Source organism: Alosa alosa, chromosome 4 (assembly GCF_017589495.1).
Source record: "Alosa alosa isolate M-15738 ecotype Scorff River chromosome 4, AALO_Geno_1.1, whole genome shotgun sequence".
In the NCBI taxonomy this organism is placed as follows: domain Eukaryota; kingdom Metazoa; phylum Chordata; class Actinopteri; order Clupeiformes; family Clupeidae; genus Alosa; species Alosa alosa.
The window spans coordinates 17288320-17314890 of record NC_063192.1 but is presented as its reverse complement, the minus strand read 5'-3'; the positions used below and the strand labels follow the sequence as shown (position 1 = coordinate 17314890).

General features: G+C 41.2%; 2 protein-coding genes across 2 annotated transcripts; both read right to left on the bottom strand.

Moving 5' to 3' along the window:
- Nucleotides 1–1846: 1846 nt before the first annotated feature.
- Nucleotides 1847–9811, bottom strand: atxn7l2b (ataxin 7-like 2b). The gene is given in 11 exon segments (XM_048240880.1): nt 1847–2149; nt 3389–4268; nt 4956–5077; nt 5409–5586; nt 5952–6160; nt 6481–6563; nt 7322–7551; nt 7861–8132; nt 8134–8171; nt 8416–8484; nt 9598–9811. Coding segments are annotated over 11 exon segments (2229 nt in total). The 5' UTR covers nt 9728–9811; the 3' UTR covers nt 1847–2131.
- Nucleotides 9812–10739: 928 nt separating this feature from the next.
- Nucleotides 10740–24775, bottom strand: sypl2b (synaptophysin-like 2b). Its single transcript, XM_048240881.1, has 6 exons — nt 24626–24775; nt 24335–24409; nt 21205–21326; nt 20886–21105; nt 14655–14843; nt 10740–11087 (listed from the first exon to the last, which is right to left on the bottom strand). The coding sequence occupies exons 1-6, from the start codon at nt 24641–24643 to the stop codon at nt 10950–10952; spliced, it is 762 nt and encodes a 253-aa protein (XP_048096838.1). The 5' UTR covers nt 24644–24775; the 3' UTR covers nt 10740–10949.
- Nucleotides 24776–26571: the final 1796 nt, after the last annotated feature.

Here is a 26571-nt window from a genome sequence, read left to right as displayed (position 1 = left end):
AATTGACATGTCACTCAGATTGCAACTTGTTCAGAATGCTGTCATCAGTTTTTTAACTGGAATAAGAAAAAGGGAGCACATCACTCCTGTTCTGGCTAAATTGTATTGGTTACCTGTGAAATATAGATTAGATTTCAAAATATTACTTTTTGTTTTTAAATCCCTGAATGGTTTAGCTCCACAATGTATTATTGATCTGTTAAGTCCATATTCTGCTCCCAGGTCACTTAAGTCATCCTCACAAAACTCTGTTCTGCTTTCACGCCTCAAAACCAAGGGGACCATTTCTGTTGATGCCTCCCCGCTCTGGAATAATCATCCTTAAATCCTTCATTTCACAATTCTCATTTTTTACTCTTTTCATCTGATACTTATTATTAATTGTTCACTTTTCCCTCCTCTTGTAACCTCATTTTTTAGTTGTGAATCATTTGTTTAATTGTAAAGCACTTTAGCTCAACCTGTTTTTTCAAATGTGCTATAATAATAAAATGACCTTGACCTACAAGGCTACTGTGAACTGCAGGTTTTGGTATTAAAATAAATTTAAAGCAACAGTATGTGGCAGTTTGTGTTTGAAGTTTGAGGTATGATTTTTTTTATATAGGCAACTTGTTTTCACATTATCAAATTCTTTTAAAATCGATATATAAAGGATAGGACTTGCTACCCAGGCTACTTATGAAGTTCAGTGGTCTGATAGACTACTTGATGAAAATGTAAGAAAAGGCATCACACCAGCCTCAACTAGCACCTACATCACCAGGACACCATTGAGTACACTAGTACACTCTTATCGGTGCCAAAACTGTGCCGTTATTGGTTTATGCAGATCTTTTAGGGCAGGGTATATGCAGGAAATTGGAAGTCAAATACGGTATAGAATCCTTTTAAAGGCTTTTACAATATATTTTTATACCTCAATGCCACTGGTAACCGGCAGGGTTCCCACAAAATGTAAAATTCCATGACACTTCCCTGACTTTCCCTGACAAAAAAAAGAATTTCCATGACCTACTTTAAAATGAAGGGTACAAGATTTCAGAACAGTCGCGTAGCGTTTAAGAATCTTTAACTTTTTTTTTGAGCAAATAAATGGGTATTGAATGAACAAAGTTGGGCTAACCACAACTCCTCAACTCTAATAACCAGATATACACCAATTCTGAATTCAAAATTCCCTGATATTCCATAACTTTGCCCTAAAAATTATAAAATTCCCTGACTTTCCATGTTTGGAATAGACTTTCCAAAATTCCACGATATTCCAGAAATTCCATGACCCGTGGGAACCCTGAACCGGTTAGATTAGTGGCACCTTTAACTTGCATTGATTTTGTCTTAGTTTGCAATAATGTCTACAGAGCACTGTATCAATGCAACAGAATTCAGGAGGGAACACAACTCAACAAATTATTCCTCTTAGTTTACAGGCCGTCAAGGATGAAAAGACATTTGTGTTGCATTGTCAAACTAGCCAACAAAAGACAGTCAGTGGCTTTGTGAGCATGCAATATGAAATGTGTTAAATTTAGCAAGATTCTAAACCTAGAACACTAGAAGAATCCCTATGCAACTATACAATATATAATAAATACATTCATGTATCCTTTTAGCATACAAAGTCTTTGGACAAAGACTGGATTGAAATAAATAAAATGTAGTACTTTGTAAAATGGTGATTAAAACCTTTTACTACTTTTTAAGGTAGATTACCTTACGTTCCACTGCTCTTTACTAAAAAACATGCAAAAACATTTAAAAAAATTGTGTCAAACATGTGGGTTTTGATCACCTCTCCTGTTGAGTGCAGGAACACAATTGAAGAACAAGCCAACCCATGTCATTCAAGTGTTAGGGATATTTAATTCATTTTCCATTAATTGACATTTTCTATTTAGCAGCATCTTAGGAAGGTCTTGAGGTATATCTGTACTCATACACGGGGAATCAGCTCTCATTCATATTCACATTTCATAAACACTCACATTTACAAACTCACACTCTCACTCACACATACAAAACACTCGACCCAGCTGTGTTGCGTACAGCCCATCATGTCCTGTGCATAAATTCTGTGGCAATAGATGGCAGTAGGCTTCTTCTCCTAGTGGTTTTAAGGCAGACTGCCTCAGTGATGAAGCTTTGGCTGAGGAGGATAGAAGAAGTGTCATTAGTTCAGCCTCAAAGCACACCATCATCTTTGTTCATGAAAAAAAGTAACTTTTCAAGAGATATTTAAACAGCTCATTTGTACACTTTTGCAAACTGTGTGGACTTGATACTGAACCATTATGTTAAAAACATAAATAAAATCTCTAAAGTTGGTAGCTCATTGGCATGTTCAGTCTGGAATATTGAGCTCACTCATGGGCGTAGATGTGTGTGGGGTCCGAAGGACGTGTCCACACCAATATCAAACAATGACTGAAATGTCTCCTCCAATATTCAGGTTGAAACGGGGTAAAAAAGCGCCTCGTGCGGTACACAAAAGGTTAAATAATTTCCCACTTCATTAAACGCCACCTAAAATACGTCTTTGAGACAGGTCTGTTTTTTGATTGGCTTAGCTCCCTGTAGTAGCCTATGTAATACTGTCGATTAGAAGTTTTTGGCACACTTGGCTGCAAAGATCTTAGCTCTATAATCTTTGCTTGGCTGTCGATTCGAGGATGTCGGGCAAGAAAAGAAAGGTGGAGGACATCAGAAGCTATTTCAAGAAACAAAGTGTAGGCCGAAGTCATAATATTATGCGCTAGTTCAAGGCATAGAAATGCCAGAAACGTTGTTTTTTGCTACACATTTAGTTGACAGTGCTATATGTGTATAGCCTATTAAATGGACGTTGGAATCAACCAATAGCTAGTTCAGCTATATGACAATGGTTAGGAAAGGAAATGTATGCTTTTAACCAGCAGTGCTATAAATGTTTGCTAAAATGAATCGCAATCGATTTGTTACTTTGTCAAATGACAGAAAAAGCAACCCAGCCGCTCACTTTATCAAACAGTGGTGGTGTGGCAGGGTCACTCACAGCAGCAGGTGAACTTGAATAAGGACATGGTGTTTTTTTTAGTGTTAGCTAGTTATAGGCTAGTTAGACCTAGTGAATACTACTGGTCTTTTTCGAGATTTGAGTCGTGCTGTGTCACTGCTCATGACATCAATATTTTATTTAAGTGACAGAGGAACCCCGGCCAGGTTGTTGCTCAAATTTGACATGGTGTTTTGACTAAATGTATTACTGCATATGCATCAGTAGGTAATGCATCATACAAATTTTGTCCCCACCAAAGCTCAGACCAAACCTACGCTGTTGAGCTCACTGTTTTTTTTACACAGCAATATAACCCTGCTCTAGACGCACTGTATCTCTCTCAGCCCTCACCTTCTGTGTGTCAAGTTTCTTCTCCAGCCCAAGGGAGGCTGCCGCCCCTTTGCTGTCCTTTTTCCAAGAGAAGAAGCTGGAATGTGAGGGGGATGACAGGCCCAGAGATTTGGGGGGTTGCGAGGGGGTCACGGGAGGTGAGACACCACTGGCCTTGCGTTTCTTGCCCAAGCCCTTGTGGTCGTATCCGTCGGGCCGCCGGTGTGGTCCTGCGCCGCTGCCCGCACCCGTTCCTGCGCCTCCTCCTCCTCCTCTGCTGGAGTGCTCCGGGGGTGTGGAGGGAGCGTGGCCGGAGGGAGGCCCCGCGGGCCGCTTGGCCAGCGAGGGCGAGCGTGCCTGGGCTGTGTGCGCCGTCGGCCGCGGCTTGCTCAACAGTGACAGGGCCCCGTTGACAGGCCTCCGAGAAGACGCGGGAGTGGTGGACTTGTCCGGGGAGGCCACAAAGGCGCGTTCCTCTTGCCGCTCGTAGCCCCTGGCGGCGCTGCCGCGGGCGGATGATGGCGACTGCTCCTCCCTCCCCCCCGTGCCGGGCGAGGCCCCTGCCTCGGCCCGTCGGCTCCGCTCCAGCTCGCGCTGGCGCAGCTGCTGCTTGCTGGGCCGGCCCACGGGGTTCTTGGGTCGGCCGGGCCCCAAGGCTGCGGCCGGCCTGATGCCTTTAGTCTCTGATTGTCCTGAGGTGTTCTCCCTGCCCGCGCGCGGAGGGAGCGAGGAGCTGCTAGTCCTGAGGGAGGAGAGGGCGGGCGACGAAGAGGATGAGGAGGAGGAGGAGGCGGCAGACGCACGGGTCGAGGCGCCGCCTGAGGGGTCCTGAGAGCTGGGGACAGATGCCACCGCTGCTGGAGTTCTGCTGGGCCGCGTGTCTGCCACCTGGGGGATTTTCCTGCAGAGAACCCAAAACATTATGGGATGGTTTCCACATGATGGATGACTGAAAACTGACAAAATAGTGCTAGTCTTTAATTTGTATTAATCTGTACCTTATGCTAAAGTCTTCATCAAAACCAATACAGAGCAAGACATTCAGACACAGAAGCCTAAACTGCCTCTGAATTGTAACAGCTATTATACCAGGGGCAAATCATCAATCCTACATGAGAGGCTGAAAAAATATACCGGCTTCAATATCAAAGTATACCGTACTTGGTCACAACAGTGCCACTCTAGCTATATACTGCAAAACATAGATCACATAACCTTTTAAAAGCACAATTGTGTATTGTTCTCTCTACATGTATTCAAAGATACCCGATGGTCCACTTGAGAAATGAATACAGTTTGTAGTGAGTATTACGAGTATTAAGTAATCCATGTTCCCAACCCAAAAGCCATGACTGAGGACCTGTAGGATACTGTATTAATTGTAAAACTGATTAACTGGGCAAAATGTAGCAATTGCTCTCTACTAATTTTGTGCTTTGCAAATACCTGGAGAAATAAAGTTCAATATTTTAAGTTGAATGAACTTAGAATGTTGCTCATCAGCCCCTCTAAGCCTTGACATATCAAAGAATGGAAGTTGCCTTTAACAGGTGTGTATCAGTGAATCTGTAAGTGAAATTGCACTCACTTCCAGAGATGCGCGCTGATGTGCTGCTCGACCATGGCACTCACGGCTGACCGCAGATGATGCAGCCGCCGGTCGAAGGTGAAGACACTGCAGCTCAGTGCCCGACTGCCAAACGTGCACAACTGTGAATGAGTGAAGGAGAAAGCTTGCGTTAGGAGAGCTAAACATCACAGAGTCCATGAACTTGCAAGCAGCTAACAAGTCCATGGTGAGGATTCTACAGTGAATAGCGTGAAAATCTGACTGTGTGCTGGCAGGCCTGTCATGTAATGCTACTAAAATAAAATTATATAATCAAATATAATCAATAATATCAATACACAAAAATTCACTCAATATAGAAAATTTTAAATTTGTTTTGACAAAACGAAATATCCCAAAACCAAGTGTTTCTTCATGGAGTCATTTGCTAAAAAAAAGCTTATGTGTTAAGTTTTCTCTCTAATGTCGTACCCCAAGAGGTTTGGGATGCCATGGACTGAACGGGAGGTCTAGGGTCTCCTCCTGGCCCTCTCCTTCGCTCTCGTCGCTGGAAAGGCGACTGTGATTGTTGGACTGCGGCGTGGGTTCCTCCACTTCTGCTGGAACTTCCATCTCCTCTTCCACAGCACTCTCCGAGGGAGTCCTGGGCCTGCCAATCAACAGACAGCACAGCCCTCGGTCACCTTCCACATCAACCTCACTGTGCCACCAGATAAGCCTTTTATGTGTTCATAAGATTACTGCTGCCAGTGTTAAGATGTACCATCACAGAAAATGAAATGTTAATGCTGCCCTCTCGTGTGGAAAGTGACACTTAAACTACTTAGTCATTGTTTGCCCTTTACAAGGATAGAGACAGAGTCAATGGTATGTGAGAATGTTAAGAGACACAGCTCAAGGCCAAAGTGACGGTCAATCTCTGCTACTACAGATATTCATTCATAGCTGTTCAAAAATGACTAGAACAACGTAATGCACTTAGAACTTCAGACTTATTTGTCTCATTGCTCATACCTGAGATTTACATGGTTTGGCTGACGTTTGCAGTGAGGAGGCCCGGTTTGGCTAACGGGGGTCTCAGAACAGGGGGGCTCCGTTTCTAGCGTTTCTCTGAGAACAGGGGCCCGCTCCCGAGCCTTCGAGCCCATTTTCAACTCTGTGACCAGCTGGTCAAAATTCTTGCTCCTTCCAACAACCTGCCTTCGCTGGTGAATGGAGTGGATCTGCAACAAAAATGGGCAAAAACAGACAAATCAAAAGGAATATTACGACTGAAAAAGCACAATAACTTTATTTAAATTATTGTTTGGTTCTCTGAACAAATATGAAGCTGCATTAAGATAAGATTAGATTAGATTAGATTAGATTAGACTAGATTCAACTTTATTATCATTGTGCAGAGTACAAGTTGATACAAGTAAGATGATGGAAACGATAACATAAACATAAAGGTAAAGATAAAAAGGTAAAAATGGATGTGCAGGCAGCAAACCTGAGCACATGGTTTGGGATGCATGCACAGACAATGGAAATAGACACTTACATTACATGTCAGGAGCCTGGTGCAAACTTTCTTCCTCTCTGGATCAAGTACTCCACAGTGCTTGTCCAGGTCTAATTCCTTTCCTGCAGGTACAAAAACATGCACAAGTGTCCATAACAAGCAACAAAATGCAGTCTCAAATGTGAAACCAAACAGCATGATGGGCCTCGACAATGAGGCACAGTACACCATCATTTAAGGATTTTGATGGCTGATTTTAAAAGATTTGATGGCTGATTTAAAAAGATTGTTGTGACGCTTAGGATGCTTTCAGACTAAGCGTCTTTTTCTGACAAAAGAAGTTGCGCAGACCGCTTTTTCAGTTTGAAAAAAGTAATAATCTGCCATCGTTTTTGTTCAAAAAAGCAGCCGGAAGCGTCTTTTTGCGATAGACAAAGTGCCTAACGTTACGTGTGGATACAAAATGTCGTGGAAGAGAAAATTGGCGTTGGCTATTGCCTTTGGTATGTTATGGTAAAATTGTGAAGCCATGTCAAACTATGCTCTTCTGATAGTACGCTCAGACACTAAAAAAACAAGTCTCTCGACCGGTGTTCTGTCACCTTCTCCATTTTTTACTTGTTGTCATGGGAAACCACAGGTCTCGGTAATCCGCTTGTGATTGGTCAGCTGTAAAAAAACAGTGTGACATATGGCGTTTCTCCGCTAGAAGTTTAATATTTCTCAACTTTATAAACAGCTCTGAGCTGCAGAACAAGACGGCCGTGATCACGTTTTAAAAGAAGCCGAGTACTTGTTTTTAAAACACGGCCTTCTCCATAGGATTATAATGTAAAACAGACGCCGGCAGCTGCAAAAAAGATGCTTAGTCTGAACGTACCCTTACTGTGCACTTTCTTGTAGGTTCGGCTGTAGGTTCTCGGCCCACGCAAGGGGCTGAGAACATCCACAGGTGGTCCTTGCATGCCCTTCTGGAGGGGCTTCTCTCCAGGAGAGGGTGCGCTGGGTTGCACTGCCCCGTGGCGCCATGGAGGGTCTCGAGGACTAGGGGCAGAAGAGTGGGGTGGTGATGGCGGGGTTCCCTGGGACAGCTTATCGCCTGGCAACGCGCTGAAGGTGGAAGACAACATTGTAAGATAAAGCAAATGCAAACATGTACGTGTGCAAACTCAACAAAGTGGTTAACTGATCATCTTTCCATAATACACATGGGTAATTCTCCATGGCATGGAAACTCAAGCTCTGCAGTGAGAATTTCCCTTTCTTCTTGAGGAGCTGACAACCATCTTCCCAATGCCGATGACTAATTTATCTAAATGCTCCACACACAGGATGATAAAGTAAAGACAGAAAGAGTATGCTACCTGCAGGAGAGAGAGAGAGAGAGAGAGAACACACAGTAATGACACAATGCCTTACCTGGCACCCTCTTTCTGGGCTTTTGTGGGCCTGTGTGTGGCAGGCGGCGGTGGAGCCCTGGGCGATCCTGGCTCCTGCCACCTGCCATCCCGCGCTTCCCGAGAGGCACTGTGCGGACCAGGAGGACGACCAGGCCGAGGTCGCTTCAGCGGGCTCGACAGAGAGTGGTCGCCGTAGAGTTTGCCGAGTGGCCCATGTCGCCTCTCGCAGTGTTTCTCAAATGCCTGGGGCTTCACCACCTGTCCACAATGACTGCACACCACCAGGAAAAAAGTCGTCGTGCGCTGGGCAGTGGCCATAAATTGACATATCTGCATGAAATTGAGAGGAAAGTGAGAAGAATGTTCTCTATAAAAGCAGCAATGGTATCATGCCTTAATAGTCTTTACATTTCACATGCCAATAAGAGGTGCTTGTTCACCATGGAAGGAACATGTACACACCAGTTTCTTGGTTCAGTTCTCCACATAGCTAACTAGTACTTAAACAGGTGTGCTACAGACACTGTTCATTTGTTCTGTCTTCGTAAGTTCCATAATTACAAATGCAACTAACCTTCTTTCCTGAGTGTCATAGTTTCCATCCTTTTCTTCACATTCTTGCTGCATTCTTCTGTATTAGACGCTATAAAGAAAGGATCGTGACATCAATAATGTACACTAACAAGGCTATCAAACAGACAGATCACAAGTGGGTTGACGGTTCGATGGATTCTAAATGAGTTCAGATTCAGGTTTAAGATATGTACACACACACACACACAATGATGTACAGGGCACTCTTCACTGAAGTTTTTGGGGGGGGGGCATACATGCACTTACAATATGCTGATTGCCTGGTTTAGCTACAGAAGCCAAAATTGCCAATCTCAGCGCATATACATGGGATGGTATCTTTGAAGAATGCTTGCTAGTGAGAAAGTACATGAGGGCGTATACAGAATCTTAGCTAACTGGTTGCCCATCTAGCTAGCGAGTAGCTAACGGTAGCTAAAGCTAAGCAACGTTAATTTGAATGATTAATTCTACGAGGGCTTACGAGACAGCTCAATACTAACAGATCTATACAGACAAGCTAATTAACACCCAAACTTAGGAAGAGGTATTTAGCGCGTTCTCTTATTCGCCAAGTCAACTTTGCTAGAAGAAAGAGCTCCACCTTCACTTCCCGTTGTCTGCAATCCATTTCTCCTAACGTTAGCTTGCTAGCTACCATCCCCATCCACTCCTTTATGTGGTTCCCTATGAAGGCAATGCGTTTGTGTGGCTTGATATACAGTAAACATGTTAAATATAAAAATATCGCCGATTAACTTGGCTTTCTCATCCTATAGGCTGGCGAACCTATCGAGAGTGACACAAGCTAGCTAACAAGCGCTAGCTAGTTAGCGAGCCAACTTAATGGCTGAGAAGCAGGAAAACCCTGAGCATGACCATCTGTGATGGGCACAAGCATATCGATGTGATTCAAATACACAAGGATAATGGATTACTCATATATATCATAATATACATCGGATATGTGCTCACTGAACAATGAGACCTGTGAGATTTCTCAAAGTATCGTTAACAATTGTTAGCTAAAGTTGACTACAAATCTATGCCGCGCTAGGACCCAGTGGGTCTTTTGTTTGGGTTACGGTGAGTGGGTACCGTGCTTTTTTAAAGAATATAAGTCTGTCCAGACTGTCAGCACGATCGCAGGTATTTCAGTTTGGAGGACAATCGCATTACTCACCCTCCGATGCGGAAACGTTGGTCTTATCTATCCAGGAGCTCCAACTTTGTCCTACGAACTCAACTGGGATAGAACTCCGCCGATCTGAAGCAGCCATTACTGCTGCTGCGCGTGCACGTACCGCCATCATCACAGCGCGCTCTCACTCAAGACGTCATAGCACGCCTTCGCAATGCGTGAACGTGCACATTTTGGGTCTACTTCCTAAAGATCTGCAGGTGCATATCTGATACCAGCAACAGAGCTTACTTGCATGAGCATTCCACATGTTATTGTAGATTTCTCATACAGTCGTATATGTCCAAGCCGAATCTTCTGTCTTTGGAAGAAAATCCGCCCAACAACACTGCAACAACTCATTTGGGCATTTTTTGTTGGTGCTCCAGCCTGCATCCTGATATACTCTAGGCCTGTCTGGTCACCTGTCTGGTGTATATTTAGGACTTCAATAGATGCCATCATCTTGCTCTTTGGTATGACAACTAACGACTTTTAACAAAAAGCAAATTAGTATTGTAGGAACTGTCATATCTGCACACAACCAATGTTAACATTATTTATTATTACATAATAACAATGTCAACAATCCACAATATACAATGTAACTTGATAACAATGTTACAAGACAACATAATATTGCAGTTCTGCAAAGTCTTCACAAGCAAAAAAGCAATGCTTTTATTTTAACGCTTTTATTAGAAATCCATGTTAATTTTCAGCAAAATGTTAATAACAAATAACCAAAACAGATAAAAAACCTAATTAAACACCCCACTGCCTGTCTTCACAAATGAGCGCCGAGAGCATAAACAGTAAAAAAATAAGGCAATCACTGTCTACGTTTTAGAATAACATAACTTTACTTCAGCACAATCAAAATTTATTATTAGTCTACAAACACAATATAATGTATAATGTAGTGTGTTGACAATCTGAGATCATAACATTTCTATTGAAAATAAAAACCTTTTTTAAAGATGACAGATGTGAGATGACAATAACGGACATTTTGCATACACTACAGTTCAGCTTTTTAATATGCCAATTCACCAAAGTGACACAAAATAGCATGTGAAAAAAAAAAAAAAAAAAAAAAAAAAAAAAAATCGAGGTGTATATTGGAGTGACTTGTTTTTTAAAAAAAAAAAAAAAAAAAATCACTTTAAAGCAAAAACTTTTTGCTTGAATCTGCTATTTCAACTTTCAATACGTTCATGAAACCAATCCAATAACAATTCCTTCTACAGAACGTTCTCACATCTGACATTCATAAGTAAAATGGATAGGTATTGCCAATATAAGCTATTTTATTTCACCTGACATAGTAAATCTGAAAGCCAACACAGATATTTCTACCGTCCAGGGAAAGGTTGCTCTCCTGCCTCTGGGTTATCAGCAGGGGGAGCTGCAGTTGGCTTGTGGAAGGGTGTTTCTTTGAAGATGAACCAACAGTTTCCAGCCCATAGGATGAGGTTAAGAAAGCCAAAGGTCTGAAATGAACAGATGTGAAAGCTTAGTCACCCACAAGGGGGATTCTAGAGAAAAGTACGGTATGGAAGGGTTTACCCTACATTATAAAGTCTCAGGTGCGGCACCTAAGCCAGTGTTTCTTAACTGGTCTGGCCTTGGGAACTTCAATTTTCCATAGTCAATAAGTCGCGACCCATATTTTAGTGTTCAAGCCAACTGATAAAGTGAGGTAGCCTACGTGGTAAGACGTGCAAAGTGCCTGTAGCCTACTTGTTTGGAACATGCTGATGTTAGGCACATTTGTGAAGTCTCAACTCCTGTGTCGCCTTTCAAAGTTTTTGACAGGTTTGTATTTGACAGTAGGGTGCTTTGTATCCATGTGGCGTTCTAGTTTCTTTGAAAAAGAATGACACATTTTGATTGGTGTAACTACAGGACGAGAAATGATGAAATCCCAAATGATGTAACTACAGGACAGGAAATGATGAAATCCCAAAATCCTTCCCAATTTCACATGAAAGAGCATTATTCTTACATTGTTTCATTATTTTCCCACACAGGTTTACACAGAGTGATGAATACCTCCACACTTTCACTTCTGAGAGACTCTGCCTCTCTGAAATGCTCTTTATTTTTATATATATATAAAAATATATATATATATAAAAAATCAATCATGGTGCCAGTTTAACTAATTAACTGTGAAATGCTCCTACTTTTGTTTTGTCTTTATCGTTACACAAATTTCAAATTCAAAATGAGCTTAAATTTTTCACAAAATAGTTAAGTTTGTCACTTTTAACAGCTGATATGTTGTCGATGTCCTTTTTTTTGCAGCTAAATATGGGTTTCCAATATTCAGGAGCAAACTGAAGCTTTCTCTCAAATGGGAAACTACTCTGGCAACAGGAATGACCTGCCAATCAAGACTGGATGAGAGTTTGTGTGATTGGTGTGTGACTAGATACTATGACAAATGCACAGGTTTTCTGATATTAAAAAAAAAAAAAAAAATTAAGCATGGCTGCATCTGAGATTTTTTACAGATCAAAATGACATAAGCCTAAAAGCTGTTTTGAGTTAAGGCCATATGTTTAGTCTATTGAAAAGCCTAACTTGATGATCGAGAAGAGAAACCATTTTGTGGAATGAAGCATCATCATATGAAATTTGCAACGATGTGACTCAAAAACAGTCTCTGGTTGCCTATAAGTGACATCACACTCTGTCTACCACTCATTGTCTATAGCTGGTCATGCTTTTCATGTGTGGCATTCTGAAACTTCAAACTTCCTTAGATTCGGGACCACTGACGTGCAGACTTCTTGAATGGCAGGGCGAAAAAACAAAATGGACACCTCACAAGACATGGGGTCCCAACCCCACGGAAAAAGCTACCATGTAACAAGCATGGACAGATTATGAGCCACTGGGCAAAGATATGTTCCTTTCCATTGCAAGGCCACTTCATAGCGACGCAGTGCTATCTGAGGGCACTTCATGATTTTCTTTCTTCCATCAGAAAGACACCTGTAGGGAACATCAACTTTATCCTATTGTAAAGGCACCTATTTATCACATATTATCCACTGCAGGGGCATCCATTAGGAAACATCCCTAAATCGATACAACAGTTGGACTTATTTGCACTACCACCGTAACACACACACACACCTCATAGAGCACCTTACCACTGCATACTGAAACACAGGGTCAGTCCCTGCCCTGTCACTGCAAGCGCCTCATGCTTATACTGTACATCCTTAGTACATTCATGTGGGTCTTTGATTTGGTATATTTTACTGTCACCCTGTTTAAGTTTAGTTTATGTTGTTGTGTGTGATGTGTTTGATGCTCATTGAGCTCAATGCAAATCAAACCAGCTAATAGGCTAACTGAAATAACACCCATGCCATCTCTAGGTATGGTGAAGGGTATGTGATGATGTGGGGCTATTTTAATTCCAAAGACCAAGGTAACTTTATCAGGATGCACAGTATTCTGGATCCATGAAATAACTGGCCTTTAAAAATAAAAATCTGCCTGTCTCTATGGGAATTTAACATGGGGGAATACTTATGACCCCTGTATTTTAAGGAAGAACATTTATTTATTTATGATACATTATTCATTCACTAAGAAAATTGGTGTCCTTAAAGGTTAGATATTTCCTCATTTTTCACTTAAGGCATTAAGATCAATTTCCAAAAGATGATTTTATATTCCTCTTTTCAGTCAACTTTAGCATGGGTGCCAATACTTTTGGCCATCACTGTATATCTATCTATCTATCTATCTATCTATCTATCTATCTATCTATCTATCTATCTATCTATCTATCTATCTATCTATCTATCTATCTATCTATCTATCTATCTATCTATCTATCTATCTATCTATAGTAGGGACACCCTTTAATTCACTGCATCACATTTTATCCACTAGAGGTGCACCTACGTTGGCATTTCTTTATGTTTTCTCACATGTAGTACAATATACAGGGCTGCATTCCACTGCATTCTGTACTAGAAATGACACCCTTTGGTACACTGGCATGTAGGGGTAGTAAAGAGGGCATTCGATAATGGCACTTTTTCCAATGGAAGGGCACACATACGAAACGGCAAGTATAGGCCATTGTAAGGAGCACCTTATAGGGTCTTGCATTATGTTTACAACACTAGAAGGGCACTCATTAAGACACATTCTTCAAACTTATTGTTTGAGGTGCCACTCTAGCGGGCACTGAAAACATTTTCTCATGAAAATCCGACAATTTTGAGGGCATTTTTTTTACATGTTTATTGCAATTATGTTTGGGACGATTATTGCTTGTTTCTATTTGGGACCTTGGAGTCGGAATTGTTGTTTGTTTATTCTAAGTCTAAAGGCAGTCCAAAGTAGCCTGGGCTATTCGAAGTGTTAACATTTTCACATTGTTTTGAGCGACTGCATAGGCTACCCACTGGTTCGCGTTTCATGCAAGCAAACCGCATTCTATATTGTTGAGGTCAGACATGATAATCATCCAAACATCTTGCATCTTGACTTTCTACCCATTCTACCCTCTCTGGACCTGCGCTGTGCTGTGAGCGGCAAAAGCCATGTGTGCTTCTTTTCATATATTAGACGATATCTTTTGCATTTCTTATCCAAACCACATCAACTTGGCACTGCACTCACTTCTGCCCGTAGCAAGACACTTGCCAATCAATCGGACGAACGGTCCGACAGATAAACGAATAATAAACACATAGACAGACAGACGTTCCTGTAATTAATAGACAGATATCGTTATGGTAAGGTTATGGTTATAGTACAGTATGAATCATCTCCTCAAAACATTCATTTAATATCTCTTCCAGGATTTACATGGACCAGAGTTCTTATGAAAAGATTACTGTTATCACTGTTTCTAATTCTATGGTAATGGAAGTTGAAACATCTTTGACAATGTGGAACATTGTATATAATGACCATATAATGTTACCATACGAAAACTATCCATTTAGTAATGAGGGAAATCCAAACAAATCTTCCATTCGCAACACAAAGTTTGTTTTTGAAAAAATTGTGACTGAACCTACCACTGAGGCATTGAGGCGTCCCATGTGCGGGATGGCACCTGGTGTACAGGTGTTCCCTTCCTTGCACACACTGAGGATGGTGACCAGAGTAGACGGACTGGTGGCGAACTTGATATCAGTGAGGCCCTTACCCCAAGCAGAAGAGCACACCAGCCACAGGAAAGCAAATGCACCAGTCACCAGCAGGTCCTGTTGGTAAGAGGACGGATGAATTTAAACACCGCCATCAACTGAATGTTGACACATAGGATCTCAGAACTGATAGATTAATATCAGGAGTTATTACAAACATCATCAGAGGCACCCAGGCACACCCAGATACAGGCCACTGAAAAGCTCAAGCTTAATTATGCTTTCCATTGTACAATCTGCTGGGTGACCTTTCACCAGATTCTCCGTAATATCTAAAAACAATTCCAAGGATATCTTGGCTAATAAATATTCCTAGCTTTGTTTGGTGAACAAGATATGCTTGACTAAATTATTTAAAAGAATAGGGAATATTTGATTATTTTTTACTTAATTATAGTAAGAGACTTTCAGAGTGCATGGAGACTACAGTACAGTCCTTGACAGGGGTAGTGTTAGACAAGTCTGTACACACTAGAGTACGGGTGTGACTGACTTATTTCACCTCGTGACTACTTGCTCTTCACTTTTACTTACTAGGCAAAGTAAATGAATGTTGTACTGAGCCAAAAATAAAACAGACACTAGAGATATGAATAATTGTATTTGTCCCCAAAACAAATGTATGTTGCTTGTAAGTAATTATGCAGTTTTTACTAGAATCCTAATACTGTAGTGTAACAATGTTTTATTGGATAATGACAAAGAGAAAGCACATGACATCCAATCAGAGGAGTATGACTGTTGTCAATGAAACCGGGAATGACACTGCATTTAGATCAATTATGTTAAAAAGGTAGTTACACGATCAGACTGAGCAGTTTGTTTCAAAAGGTGCTAAAAATAACACCCTCTTATGGTCTTATGGTCATCAGGCAACTTTGAAACATACTGGTGTGTTAGCAAGAAACTACATTTGTTTCCGTTTTTTTTCATTGTGTACAATATATAATATTTGTACACAATATTTGTACAGGGAGGCCACACCAGGCAAGTAACTGAAGTGTTCCGTTTGCATTGCATCTGCTGTGTGCTCTACTATGATGTGATGGATCAGATGTGGTAGCTGTGCATATGTGTGGAAATGTGGAATGTGCATTCCAATTTTCTGCTAACCATAAGGTCTTATAATATGCTGTGTTGAAGTGGTGGATGTAGATTTTGAGGGTGAAAAGGTGCAAACATTTTTTTTTTAATTGTCCAGGCTAATTTTACTTAAAGGTGCTCTAAGCGATGTTGGGTAATGTCACTTCTGTTGACATTCAAACAAAGCAGAGAGCTAGCTTGCTACTCCCTCCTCCTCCCTCCGGTGCAATTGAAACTCTCCTAGACGCACATCATGTTGGTGATTGGCTGGAACAGTTTGTTATGTTTTTATGGTCCAGGATGGACCAAGTTGTTGCTACTTTTTGGAGCCTGGGCCGTCCAAAGATCACATTTTTTGACAGTGTATTCAGGGCACAGGCAGCTAGCGGATGGTGAGGTGATGTTTGCTGTATGTGGCAAAAAATGTTTTAGCTTAGAAATCGCAAAACATGAAGCAACCATCGTGATGCCACGCCCCAAAAAGCCAGACACGCCCTGTTCTAGATCCTGCTTTAACATAGGCTAAAATATAAAAACGTTTTCCTGGAAATTAAATTGAGCCTAGGACTAACTGTCAGCCAGAGAGTGCAAAAATGAAGGACTATTCTCCACCGTGTTAAAAGAAACCATTTCTTTCATTAGAGTTATAGGATCAGAAGACCTCTGTCTTTCACCGTAAGGCTTGTATTTCATGCATTTGGCGAAAGCCCCAGACAGCAGGGGAGTGGTAATCAGGATTCGTTATTTGTAAAAGTTGTTTGCTGTGCCCTGCCTCCAGGTAGCCTGGCCCCACCCACCTAGATTTTCTTTCAGGGAGATCTAGTCTGGAACAACATAGTTCATAACCATTTCCCTCAAACAAGAAAAATGTCAGGCCAATCAGCGACGAGTGACGTGATAAACAGAAGCAGCAACACTGCAGAAAAATGCAGAAATTTATTTACAGCAAAGGTAGACCCACATACATTGTTGAGACTGTTTATTGTCAGTTTGTAAAGTTTAGGCGAAGTAGGAAGTAACGTTAGGAATCTCTGATCAATGTGATTGGTAAGACTGGATCAATGATTTCAAAGTTAGTGCCTGTCGCGATGCAAGTGTTGGAAACGTTTCCCAATCAAGAGTCGAGTTTGGATTTTTCCAGACTAGCCTCCAGTAGCCTGGACTGTGTGATCGCAGGCGCAGCCTCTAACTTTCACTTTCCGCTACCCCTGCTCACAGTCGGCATGGCCGGTGATAACTGTTTCTGCACTACATTGGTACTGTTACCACACTGCACATAGCTGTACATATCTGTCTATATGGTTCATACTGAATATCCATACTCGGTTTTCTGTAATAGATTATGTTAATATGCTGCATATATCTACACTGTGTGCAAAATTATTAGGCAAGTGAGTATTTTGACCTTATTGCCATTTTCATGCATATTTTCCAACACCAAGCTATATAAACTTGAATGCTAATTGGATTTAAGCATTATCAGGTGATGTGTATTTGTGTAATGAGGGAGGGAGTGGCCTATAGTGATCAACACCCTATATCAAGGTGTGCATAATTATTAGGCAGCTTCTTTACCTCAGACAAAATGGGCCAAAAAAGAGATTTAACAGACTCTGAAAAGTCAAAAATAGTAAAATGCCTTTCAGAGGGATGCAGCACTCTTGAAGTAGCAAAGATATTGAGGCGTGATCACCGAACAATCAAACGTTTCGTTGCAAATAGTCAACAGGGTCGCAAGAAACGTGTGGAGAAAAAAAGGCACAGATTAACTGCTAGAGACTTGAGAAGAATTAAACGTGAAGTTACCAGGAATCCATTAACCTCCAGTGCTGCCATATTCTAGAAATGCAACCTACCTGGAGTGTCCAGAAGTACAAGGTGTTCAGTGCTCAGAGACATGGCCCAGGTAAGAAAGGCTAAAACACGACCACCACTTAACAAGACTCATAAGTTGAAACGTCAAGCCTGGGCCAAGAAATATCTGAAGACAGATTTTTCAAAGGTTTTATGGACAGATGAAATGAGAGTGACTCTTGATGGACCAGATGGATGGGCCCGTGGCTGGATCACTAATGGGCACAGAGCTCCACTTCGAGTCAGATGCCAGCAAGGTGGAGGTGGGGTACTGGTATGGGCTGCTATTATTAAGGATGAGCTAGTTGGACCTTTTAGAGTTGAAAATAGACTTAAAATCAACTCCCAAAACTACTGCCAGTTTTCAGAAGATCCTTTCTTCAAGCAGTGGTACAGGAAAAAGTCTACATCCTTCAAGAAAGCCATGATTTTTATGCAGGACAATGCTCCATCACATGCATCCAAGTACTCCACTGCATGGCTAGCCAGCAAAGGCCTTAAAGATGACAGAATAATGACGTGGCCCCCTTCTTCACCTGACCTAAACCCCATTGAGAACTTGTGGGCCCTTCTTAAACGTGAGATTTACAGTGAGGGAAGACAATACACCTCTCTGAACAGCATTTGGGAGGCTGTGGTTGATGCTGCGCAAAAAGTTGATCATCAACAGATAAGAAAACTAACAGACTCCATGGATGGAAGGCTCATGACTGTTATTGAAAAGAAGGGTGGCTATATTGGTCACTGAATATTTTTTTGAAATGTCAGAAGTTGTATTTATGCGTGCGAGTTGTGTATGTATTATTCTTACTCTAAGAAATGAAAATAAACAAGTGAGATGGGAACATTTTAGCTTTTCATTTAGTTGCATAACAATTCTGCACACTAATAGTTGCCTAATAATTCTGCACACATAGACATTTTCCTGATGAAGCCTGATTTCTGATTTTTTCCACTTCTGGTTAGACACAAACGGCATTTCATTGTCTTTGTACTTGTACAGTGCACAATGACAATATGGTTGAACTTCGACCGCGGCACGCACAAGAGCCGCTAAAGGAGGGGGGTTCACATTGTACGCACAAACAGCAGCACTGGGCTATGAAAGCAATTATTGTCAATGGCTTGTGCGCAGAAGAACTGGCCTACCGCTGCGCTTAGCAATGAGCAGCGCAAGCGGCATTTTGCCGCTTAGCCACTCTTACGGTCATAGTTGAACCATGTTGAAAATTGACCACGGCGCGCTGTCAATCTTTTGCGCTGAGCCCGCCAACCACAACAAAAATCTAGCCTAGCGGCAAGCGCAGTGCATGCCACGTACAATGTGAACCCCCCCTTAAGCAAAATGCCGCTTGCTCCGTGCTTTGCTTGGCGCAGTGGCAGACCAGTTCTTGCGTATTGCCGATGAGAATAATGTGTTTCATAGTGCAGCACTGCCGTTTGCACGTGAAATGTGAACTCTGCTTGAAGATTTTAGATGAGTGACCGCAGTAGTACCAGTAATAGTTGCAGCTTTTTTGCTAGGCCCAGCGAAGGCTGGCAATGTGGGATATTCTGCTGGTTGGTGTACACATTCCACCATTTACAAACTTTCCTTCAGCATCAAACGTATGAAAAATGGCCGAAGAATGTATAAAAAGAAAGTAGTAGTAAACAAATTATTTCATATATATGTATGTGTGTGTGTGTATACACACACACACACACACAGGGTGCGCAACTGAAGCGCTTCTTTCGAATTACGTAAGAAAGAAAATATTAACAGAATATTTTACAGAAAACTGAATATGGATAATCAGTATGAATCATATAGACAAATATGTACAGCTATGTGCAGTGTGGTAACAGTACGAATGTAGTGCAGAAACCGTTATTACCGGCCATGTCGACTATGAGCAGGGGTAGCGGAAAGAGAAAGTTAGAGGCTGCCATCGCACAGTCCAGGCTACTGGAGGCTAGCCTGGAAAAATCCAAACTCTGGTGACTCTTGATTGGGAAACGTTTTCAAGACTTGCATCGCGACAGGCACTAACTTTGAAATCATTGATCCAGCCTTACCAATCACATTGATCAGCGATTCCTAACATTACTTTCTACTTTGCCTAAACTTTACAAACTGACAATAACTTTTAGAAAAATTGTCTAATTTTGTCAAAAGTACGCATCACCATCACTTCTGGTGTAGCCAGATCCATTCATTACTGTATAGTGGAAGCTAATTGTTGCAGCAGACGCAACGCGAACGGAATCCCGGTGTAGCCTCCCTGTAAGAAGAGTCTGTACGTGATGTGCAAATATTGGGTGAGAGTTTTTATCTATGGTGGTGCCAGCAAGAAATATGATAAGAGTAGCATGTGAGTAGTGGATTACTTACACTCCCAGTTTACGCAATGCAGTCATAAATGAATCTATTTCATGTCGTTTTCTCACATGAGGGTTAGCAGCAAGCCACCCTAACGGCATGATTTCAGTATTCAGAATTATGTCTAATATTGCTCATCAATAACTACTTAGTGGATGGTGGTGATCAAGTGGCTGGTCATCTGGGAAAGGCCCCTGATATGCCTTTATGCTGGCCTCCTGCCCAAAGGGCCAGAGCAGCTGTTGTTAGCAGGACACACCCTCCAAGAGATTCATTTACACAGTGCTGTGAGGTGACCTTAGACCCACCTCTGCCTCTGTGTGTGACAGCAGCTGCTGTAAACCAACATGGTTTGGTCCAAAAACATTCCTCACAGCTTCTCCATGGTACACAAATGAAATGCTTAATGTCAACAACAAGTCAGTGAAATCGATGGTGTTTTTACCCGAATTAGCTTAGCTTAGCCCATGCTTGGCTTTCACTACCATACAAAAAGCATTTTGAGCAGAAGATGTTTGCTTAATCAGATTTCGTAGACATGTTTAACTAAGAGGGTAACAAATGCTGAGTACTGTTGAAACTATGCAAAGTATTTGTTGAGGTCCGACTCGTGAGCCGGTGCAGCTGCACAACATCTTCAGACAGAGCAGATCACTCACTAGAAGGCCAACCTACCCAGTCTAATTTACCCCAAACATCTCCCAAAAGCTTTGAAAACAGATATGCCTTTACTGATGATGACTACCTAGACTTTCTTACTTGATAGGCAAACAAACAGGCATGGGTTTGAACACACTCACCACAATTGGGCCACGGCTTGTCTCTCTGTACAGCTGCTGATAGCCAAGGTAAATGACCAGGGAAGCTATGCTGTATAGAAAGGCAAACACTCCAATGCAGACAAAGAACTCAGCAGATGAGGAGTAGTTTCCTGACAGGTAATGTGGAGTAGAGCTGGCGGGGGTGGTGACGGCAGAGGCATTCAAGCAGGTTGGGACTAAGTATGGCTGGCTCATCAGCCTGGGAGATGAACAGGATTTAATTAATATCAGTCATAATGAGGTCATGGCTTAAAATTGAAGTGTATAAACATATCTACACAATTGAATTGGAATTCACCTGAAGGGGTAGGTAAATGTGGCGAGAACCTCGTCGGGTTTGGGTAGTCCCTTGCACTGCACATTAAAGCGGGTCTCTCCAGAGTAGCCACCAGTCGTTGCAAATGCAAATATGGAAAAAATCTGCAGGCACACCCCAATAAGTAAATATTAAATTAAACAAAAGTCAGCCACTGGCAAATGCAACCCTGGCTGTGAAGAAATAATACACTTTTAAGTAAATATAATAAAGTATTAAGTAAATATAATAAAGTATTAAAGTGCCCATATAAAAAAAAAAAAAATCACTTTTTCTGGGATTTGATGTGTTATTGCGTGTCTCTGGTGCTTCCACACGCATACAAACTTGGAAAAAAAAACACCCATGCTGTTTTTAGTGAGATAAAGGTTTCTGGATGTATCCTGCCTTCAGCCTCCAGGGTGAGCTGGTCAAAATCGGCAAGGCTTTTGAGTCACAAGCCAAAACATTTCAATATTCCCACCCACCACCTCCTTTTAGGGCAATTACGTTACGTGAATATAATGGAAATCTATGGAACTGCATCGAAGTGGGCAGGAAAAAGGATTTATACTTACTAAATCGTTGAACAAACGTGAATAAAAGGCACAAAATAAGGTTGGTGTAAGAGTTATCTGTTTGTTCATGGGATTCATTCTAATTCCATCACTTACATATTTCCTACAACTAGGTGAGATAGCTAAGCTTATGTTGTAGGCTACTGAAGTTCCACTGTTAGGTAGCTAGCTAGCAAGCTAACCGTTTTACATAGAGATTATGGTAGGCTAAGTGTTAGTTACGGGCTTTATTGACATAAAGTATGAAGCAAAGCCAAGATGGTCAGGCTAGGCTGGAGGCATTTGTTTGTCACGAATGACTCTGGTAACAGTTAATGGAGTGGGGCGTGGATAAGTGAGCAGCAGCTCATTAATATGTATTGAGCAGCAGAAACAGCACACTTTGACAGGGACTGAAAAGGAGTGTAATAGAGGTAGGTAGGAATCTTTTCCTACAAGCTATTTCCAGGAAACAACTTCAGAAACATGTTTTCTGGAACTCATAGACCTATTTTAACTTGTTGAAAAATAGTCATAATATGGGCACTTTAAAGGACAGCTCTGGGCTAAGGACAACCTAGGTTCTATTTTTGGATGATAGAGTGTAAACTTTCGTTGAGGACACAAATTACAGTAGTTTTGAGTAAGACAAGAATACACATTTACAAGTAAATATCACATAGCCATAGTAAGCAAGTTCACTACATCAAAGTATGTGGCTACTTTAAGACACTGACAAAGTTCAAACTATTACACTTATGTGATAATGTAAAAAGGGTCCATGCAGACAAACTGACATAATTCTAACATTGTAAGTGTACAGAAAGGATATAAAAAAGGATGGTTTAATCAGTCAGTGCATTACCTAAATTCTTCTTCTGGTCATGTTGCTAGGAGAAGTCCTTACAAGTGGATAACCGAATGCCATCCAAACTAGTGTCTGGCTGTCAATGGATTCCTCTCAAAATTATATTTTGAGCTTTGTCAGTGGCTTAAAGTTGCTATTTACTCTGACGTAGTGAACTTTCCCTGAAGTCTGTCACAATATGCTATTTTGTTATAAATGCATATTAATGTCCAGCCTTACTCAAACTACTTGGATTAACGTTGCTTTGGTCCCCAACAAATGTTTGCACTTATTATCATCCAAAAATGGGCCTTAGGTTGTTCTCAGAACAGAGTTGTCCTTTAAAATGACCAGTGTAACACAGCTCAGTCTGAAGACAAAAGCTTCAGAAGAAATTAAAGTAAAATAATGACGTTTTAAAATCTCAGCAGTTTGTCTGTAGGTACATGTTTGTATAACTTTTGCTTTTGTTTTCATAACACTTTCAACAGCAACAGAAGCAAAGAGTTGGTTTCCTCAGCTAAACTGCATTTTTTTTTGACAGGAAGTGGAGTTTTTTTTTTGCTGATGAAGCTCAACTTGTGCCGTTACAACTGTGATCACACATAAATACAGGTTCACCATTTTTCATTTTCCAGTCAAGTAAAACAATCTAATGGACCAGCACCGATAATTATCTATAGAAGTCATGGGACAATGAATTTTCCCTTGCTTACAGCAAAAAGTGCGCTTCTGTCAAGTGGGTCAATAGCAGCTGACTGTTCATAGTTTTCAGCAAGAATGTCAAGTGAAAGTCATTTCCTATTTGTTGCAGTTCTTGCTCATCTGTGAAGAATATCTCCTGATAAATACTCTATACATACATACATAATATATACATACATATCTGAGATCATACTATAAACAAGGAAAAGTTAAAGCAAAAGGGGAGCATAGATGAGTCATGCCTCTGAAACAGCGTTCTGTTCAGCTTCAGTTCTAGAGGGAATGTTTTAATGATATAGCCACCCTCGTGCCCAGTGAGGAGGTAAAGGGCATTGTAACTCCGTCTGTATGTCGATCTGTGTGTGCGCGTCTTAAAAAGTACTGAGCTGGTTATGGTCATCTTGAGGGTCACTATCTCGGCCCACCAACGGGATGATCCAAATCCGGAGCCGGATGTATGATTCTGAACAATCTTTTTTTAAACTCATTAAATATAGGGATAGGTCCGCAGTTGCCTGGCTCTTCTTGATTGCAAAAAGGTGATGGTAAAAGTGTAGATTGGGTAGAAGGCCTGCACTGCAACAGACAATTCAGTTAAGCCAAAGCAAAGGCAAAGTCCTAAACAAGGCGTAAGACAGTCCATGTAGAAAGAAGGCTGCCAGAAGAGAGGAGAAAATTATTGGCACCATCTCACCGAAGTTAGCGCTACAGTCAATGTTTTCAGGGAGTAGGATAACGTTAGCTAACTGAAGTGGAGAAAGTCACGTTAGCTAACCCACACCATTACACATAAACTTATGCCAAGTTACATGCGGAAATCTAACCTATGTCGACGCAGAGGCGACCTGCTAAATGTAACTTTCCTAAAACGTACTAAAACTAAACCTAAAAACCAAAACTAAACTAAACCTAAAAACTAGACAAGGAGAAGATGTGTCATTTGAAGGTTGTGACAGCTTCAAAGGTCAGCGTTATTTCATACAAGGTATTTAGTCAAGCAACATAATTCATGACAAAAACTCACCGTCTCGAGAACTCGAATAAACCCCAGGGGTTCCTTCAAAGGTCCAATATCAAGACTGAAGGCTGTCATGACTTTCTGCGAGTGGTTACATTAACATAAAAAGTTAGTTAATTCACCACATTAAACGTTTGTCTTCAGTAGACTAAATTTACAGAGTGAACAAGTGAAATCTTTTTAGGCTACTAGCAGAATGCAGTGCTAGCGCCGCGTAGCATACACATCAGGCCAGTTTCTGACCAGAGCCTCACTCTGATCTTATCGCTTATCTTTTAACGTTTCTCTCCCTCTCACCTGCGTAATCCCCTCCATTTTGCTGTTGCTGTTGAAGTTCAACAAGGGTAGTAAACGTACTTTGGATTTTACTACTCTTTTCGGGGGTGGTCTTCAACTGTCTGCACTAGACTTGTCAAACTTTTTTTCTTAGAAACTTGTTTCACACGTGATTCTGTAGGCCGAAACCTTAAAGCAACAGTTGGTTATTTTTAAATACTAATTTGATACATTTATGACAACTGCTGCATTTACTACTGTTGGATCTTGCTTTTTTATGCATTCTTTCTTTTTTGTTTCTTTTTTAATTAGTGGCGTAGCCTATTTGATAACACTGCAGATAAGGGCCGTCCCTCAAAAATAACCTTTGGAAATTCCTCAGGGTCCCATATTTTGTAGTGGGCATGGCATCACTTGCATCTGTTTAAAACACTATACGACGATACACGACGGATAATTCACATAAATATTCCTGAATAATCTAAATAGCCTGGCTGATTTCTTTAAAATGAAAAATACGAAGATGGTTATTTATTTCAACCGTTTTAGTTTTTTTCTTTTTTGTTATTGCTGGCTCTGTCTCAGAGACAGAGTTGATTAATGTTAAATCGTTTATTCATTTTAAGAAGAAAAAAACAACATTTTGTACAATACGTTAAATTCTTTATGGATTTATTTTGTTCCATTACTATCATAGGTTAACATGGTTGCTTTTCATATTTAGACAAACACGTTGTCCATGTTGTTGCAAAGCCCTCACTACCCCATAATAACCACAAGATGTCACTATTTATTCTGTATGACAATGAAGTTATTACGCAAAACTAAATGAGAATGTTCTCCCCGTGAATCATAGGCAGCCACAACCCTACACATCTTTTAATGGAATTAAAATGATTAGCATTTTACCATACTTTTCTGGAAAAAACATATTTTTCTCCTGTGATTTACAGTCATAGCATAACTTTGTTTTCAACTCAAAACCTCTCAAGTCATTCACTCTTTGTCAATTCTTCATATATCTTTCTGTAAAAACAGGCCTGTATCACAACAAATGCAGGAAACTGGTCATAAATACACACACAGTATAATGTTTTGGTTGCAAAAGCAATGTCAACGCACATTCCAGGCCTATATTCTACATCCTCACAAAGAGGGCATCCATACAGCAGGGTTTTTGTGAGCAAGTGAGAGTATTAGCATACCACCCAGCGGACAGACTAAGAACAGTAAGGTGTTTGGAGAGAGGCCTCCTCTTATCGCTGGTTCATTTCTAAGGAATAAGAGTGCCTTTGTTTTTTTTCCCTTTAGCAAGTCGCCTGAGCTGCCATGGGGGAGGGGTGCCTCTGGATTGTACTGTATTTGCAGTGGAATGCAGCCTGACAGATCACAGCCAGTGCAACCTGTTCTTCTCCAAACAGAAAAGAAACTATTAGGGATATGCTATTTATAACGTGTTCCCAGAGTAACCAGTTCAGTGTGCCATGCAATGTCATAGCATATCAGATTTCACTCTCTATTCTTTTCTAAAATAATCTCCTTTTAAACTGTCAGTGTCCAAGCTGCATGTGCCAGTGCAAGGCAAGTCCCTTACAAAAGCTCCAGAGTCCAGATTAATCTTAGGGTGGAGAGACCGGCAAATCTGATAGGGTGAGTCTGAGGTTTCCATTATGCTGGCGGTGTGAAAGTGCTTAACAGTCTCCCTCCAGCATTCTCATCAAGGCCATTGCAGAGGAGAAGAATGTGCCTCAGTTAGAGCATAGAAATTCTGAGTCGATTGGCTGCACTGGGCCAGACGCCTCAGAAAGGTGGGGGTGGGGCTTTGAGTGAGGCAGCATGAGTGACACAGAATCCCACTCTCCTCTCCTCACACCACATGATGTACAGTCATGGGATAACCCTTGCTGCAGGACCCTTCATCAAATCACATGCATGGGGACAATTTCATTAGCAGCAGAATTAGACTC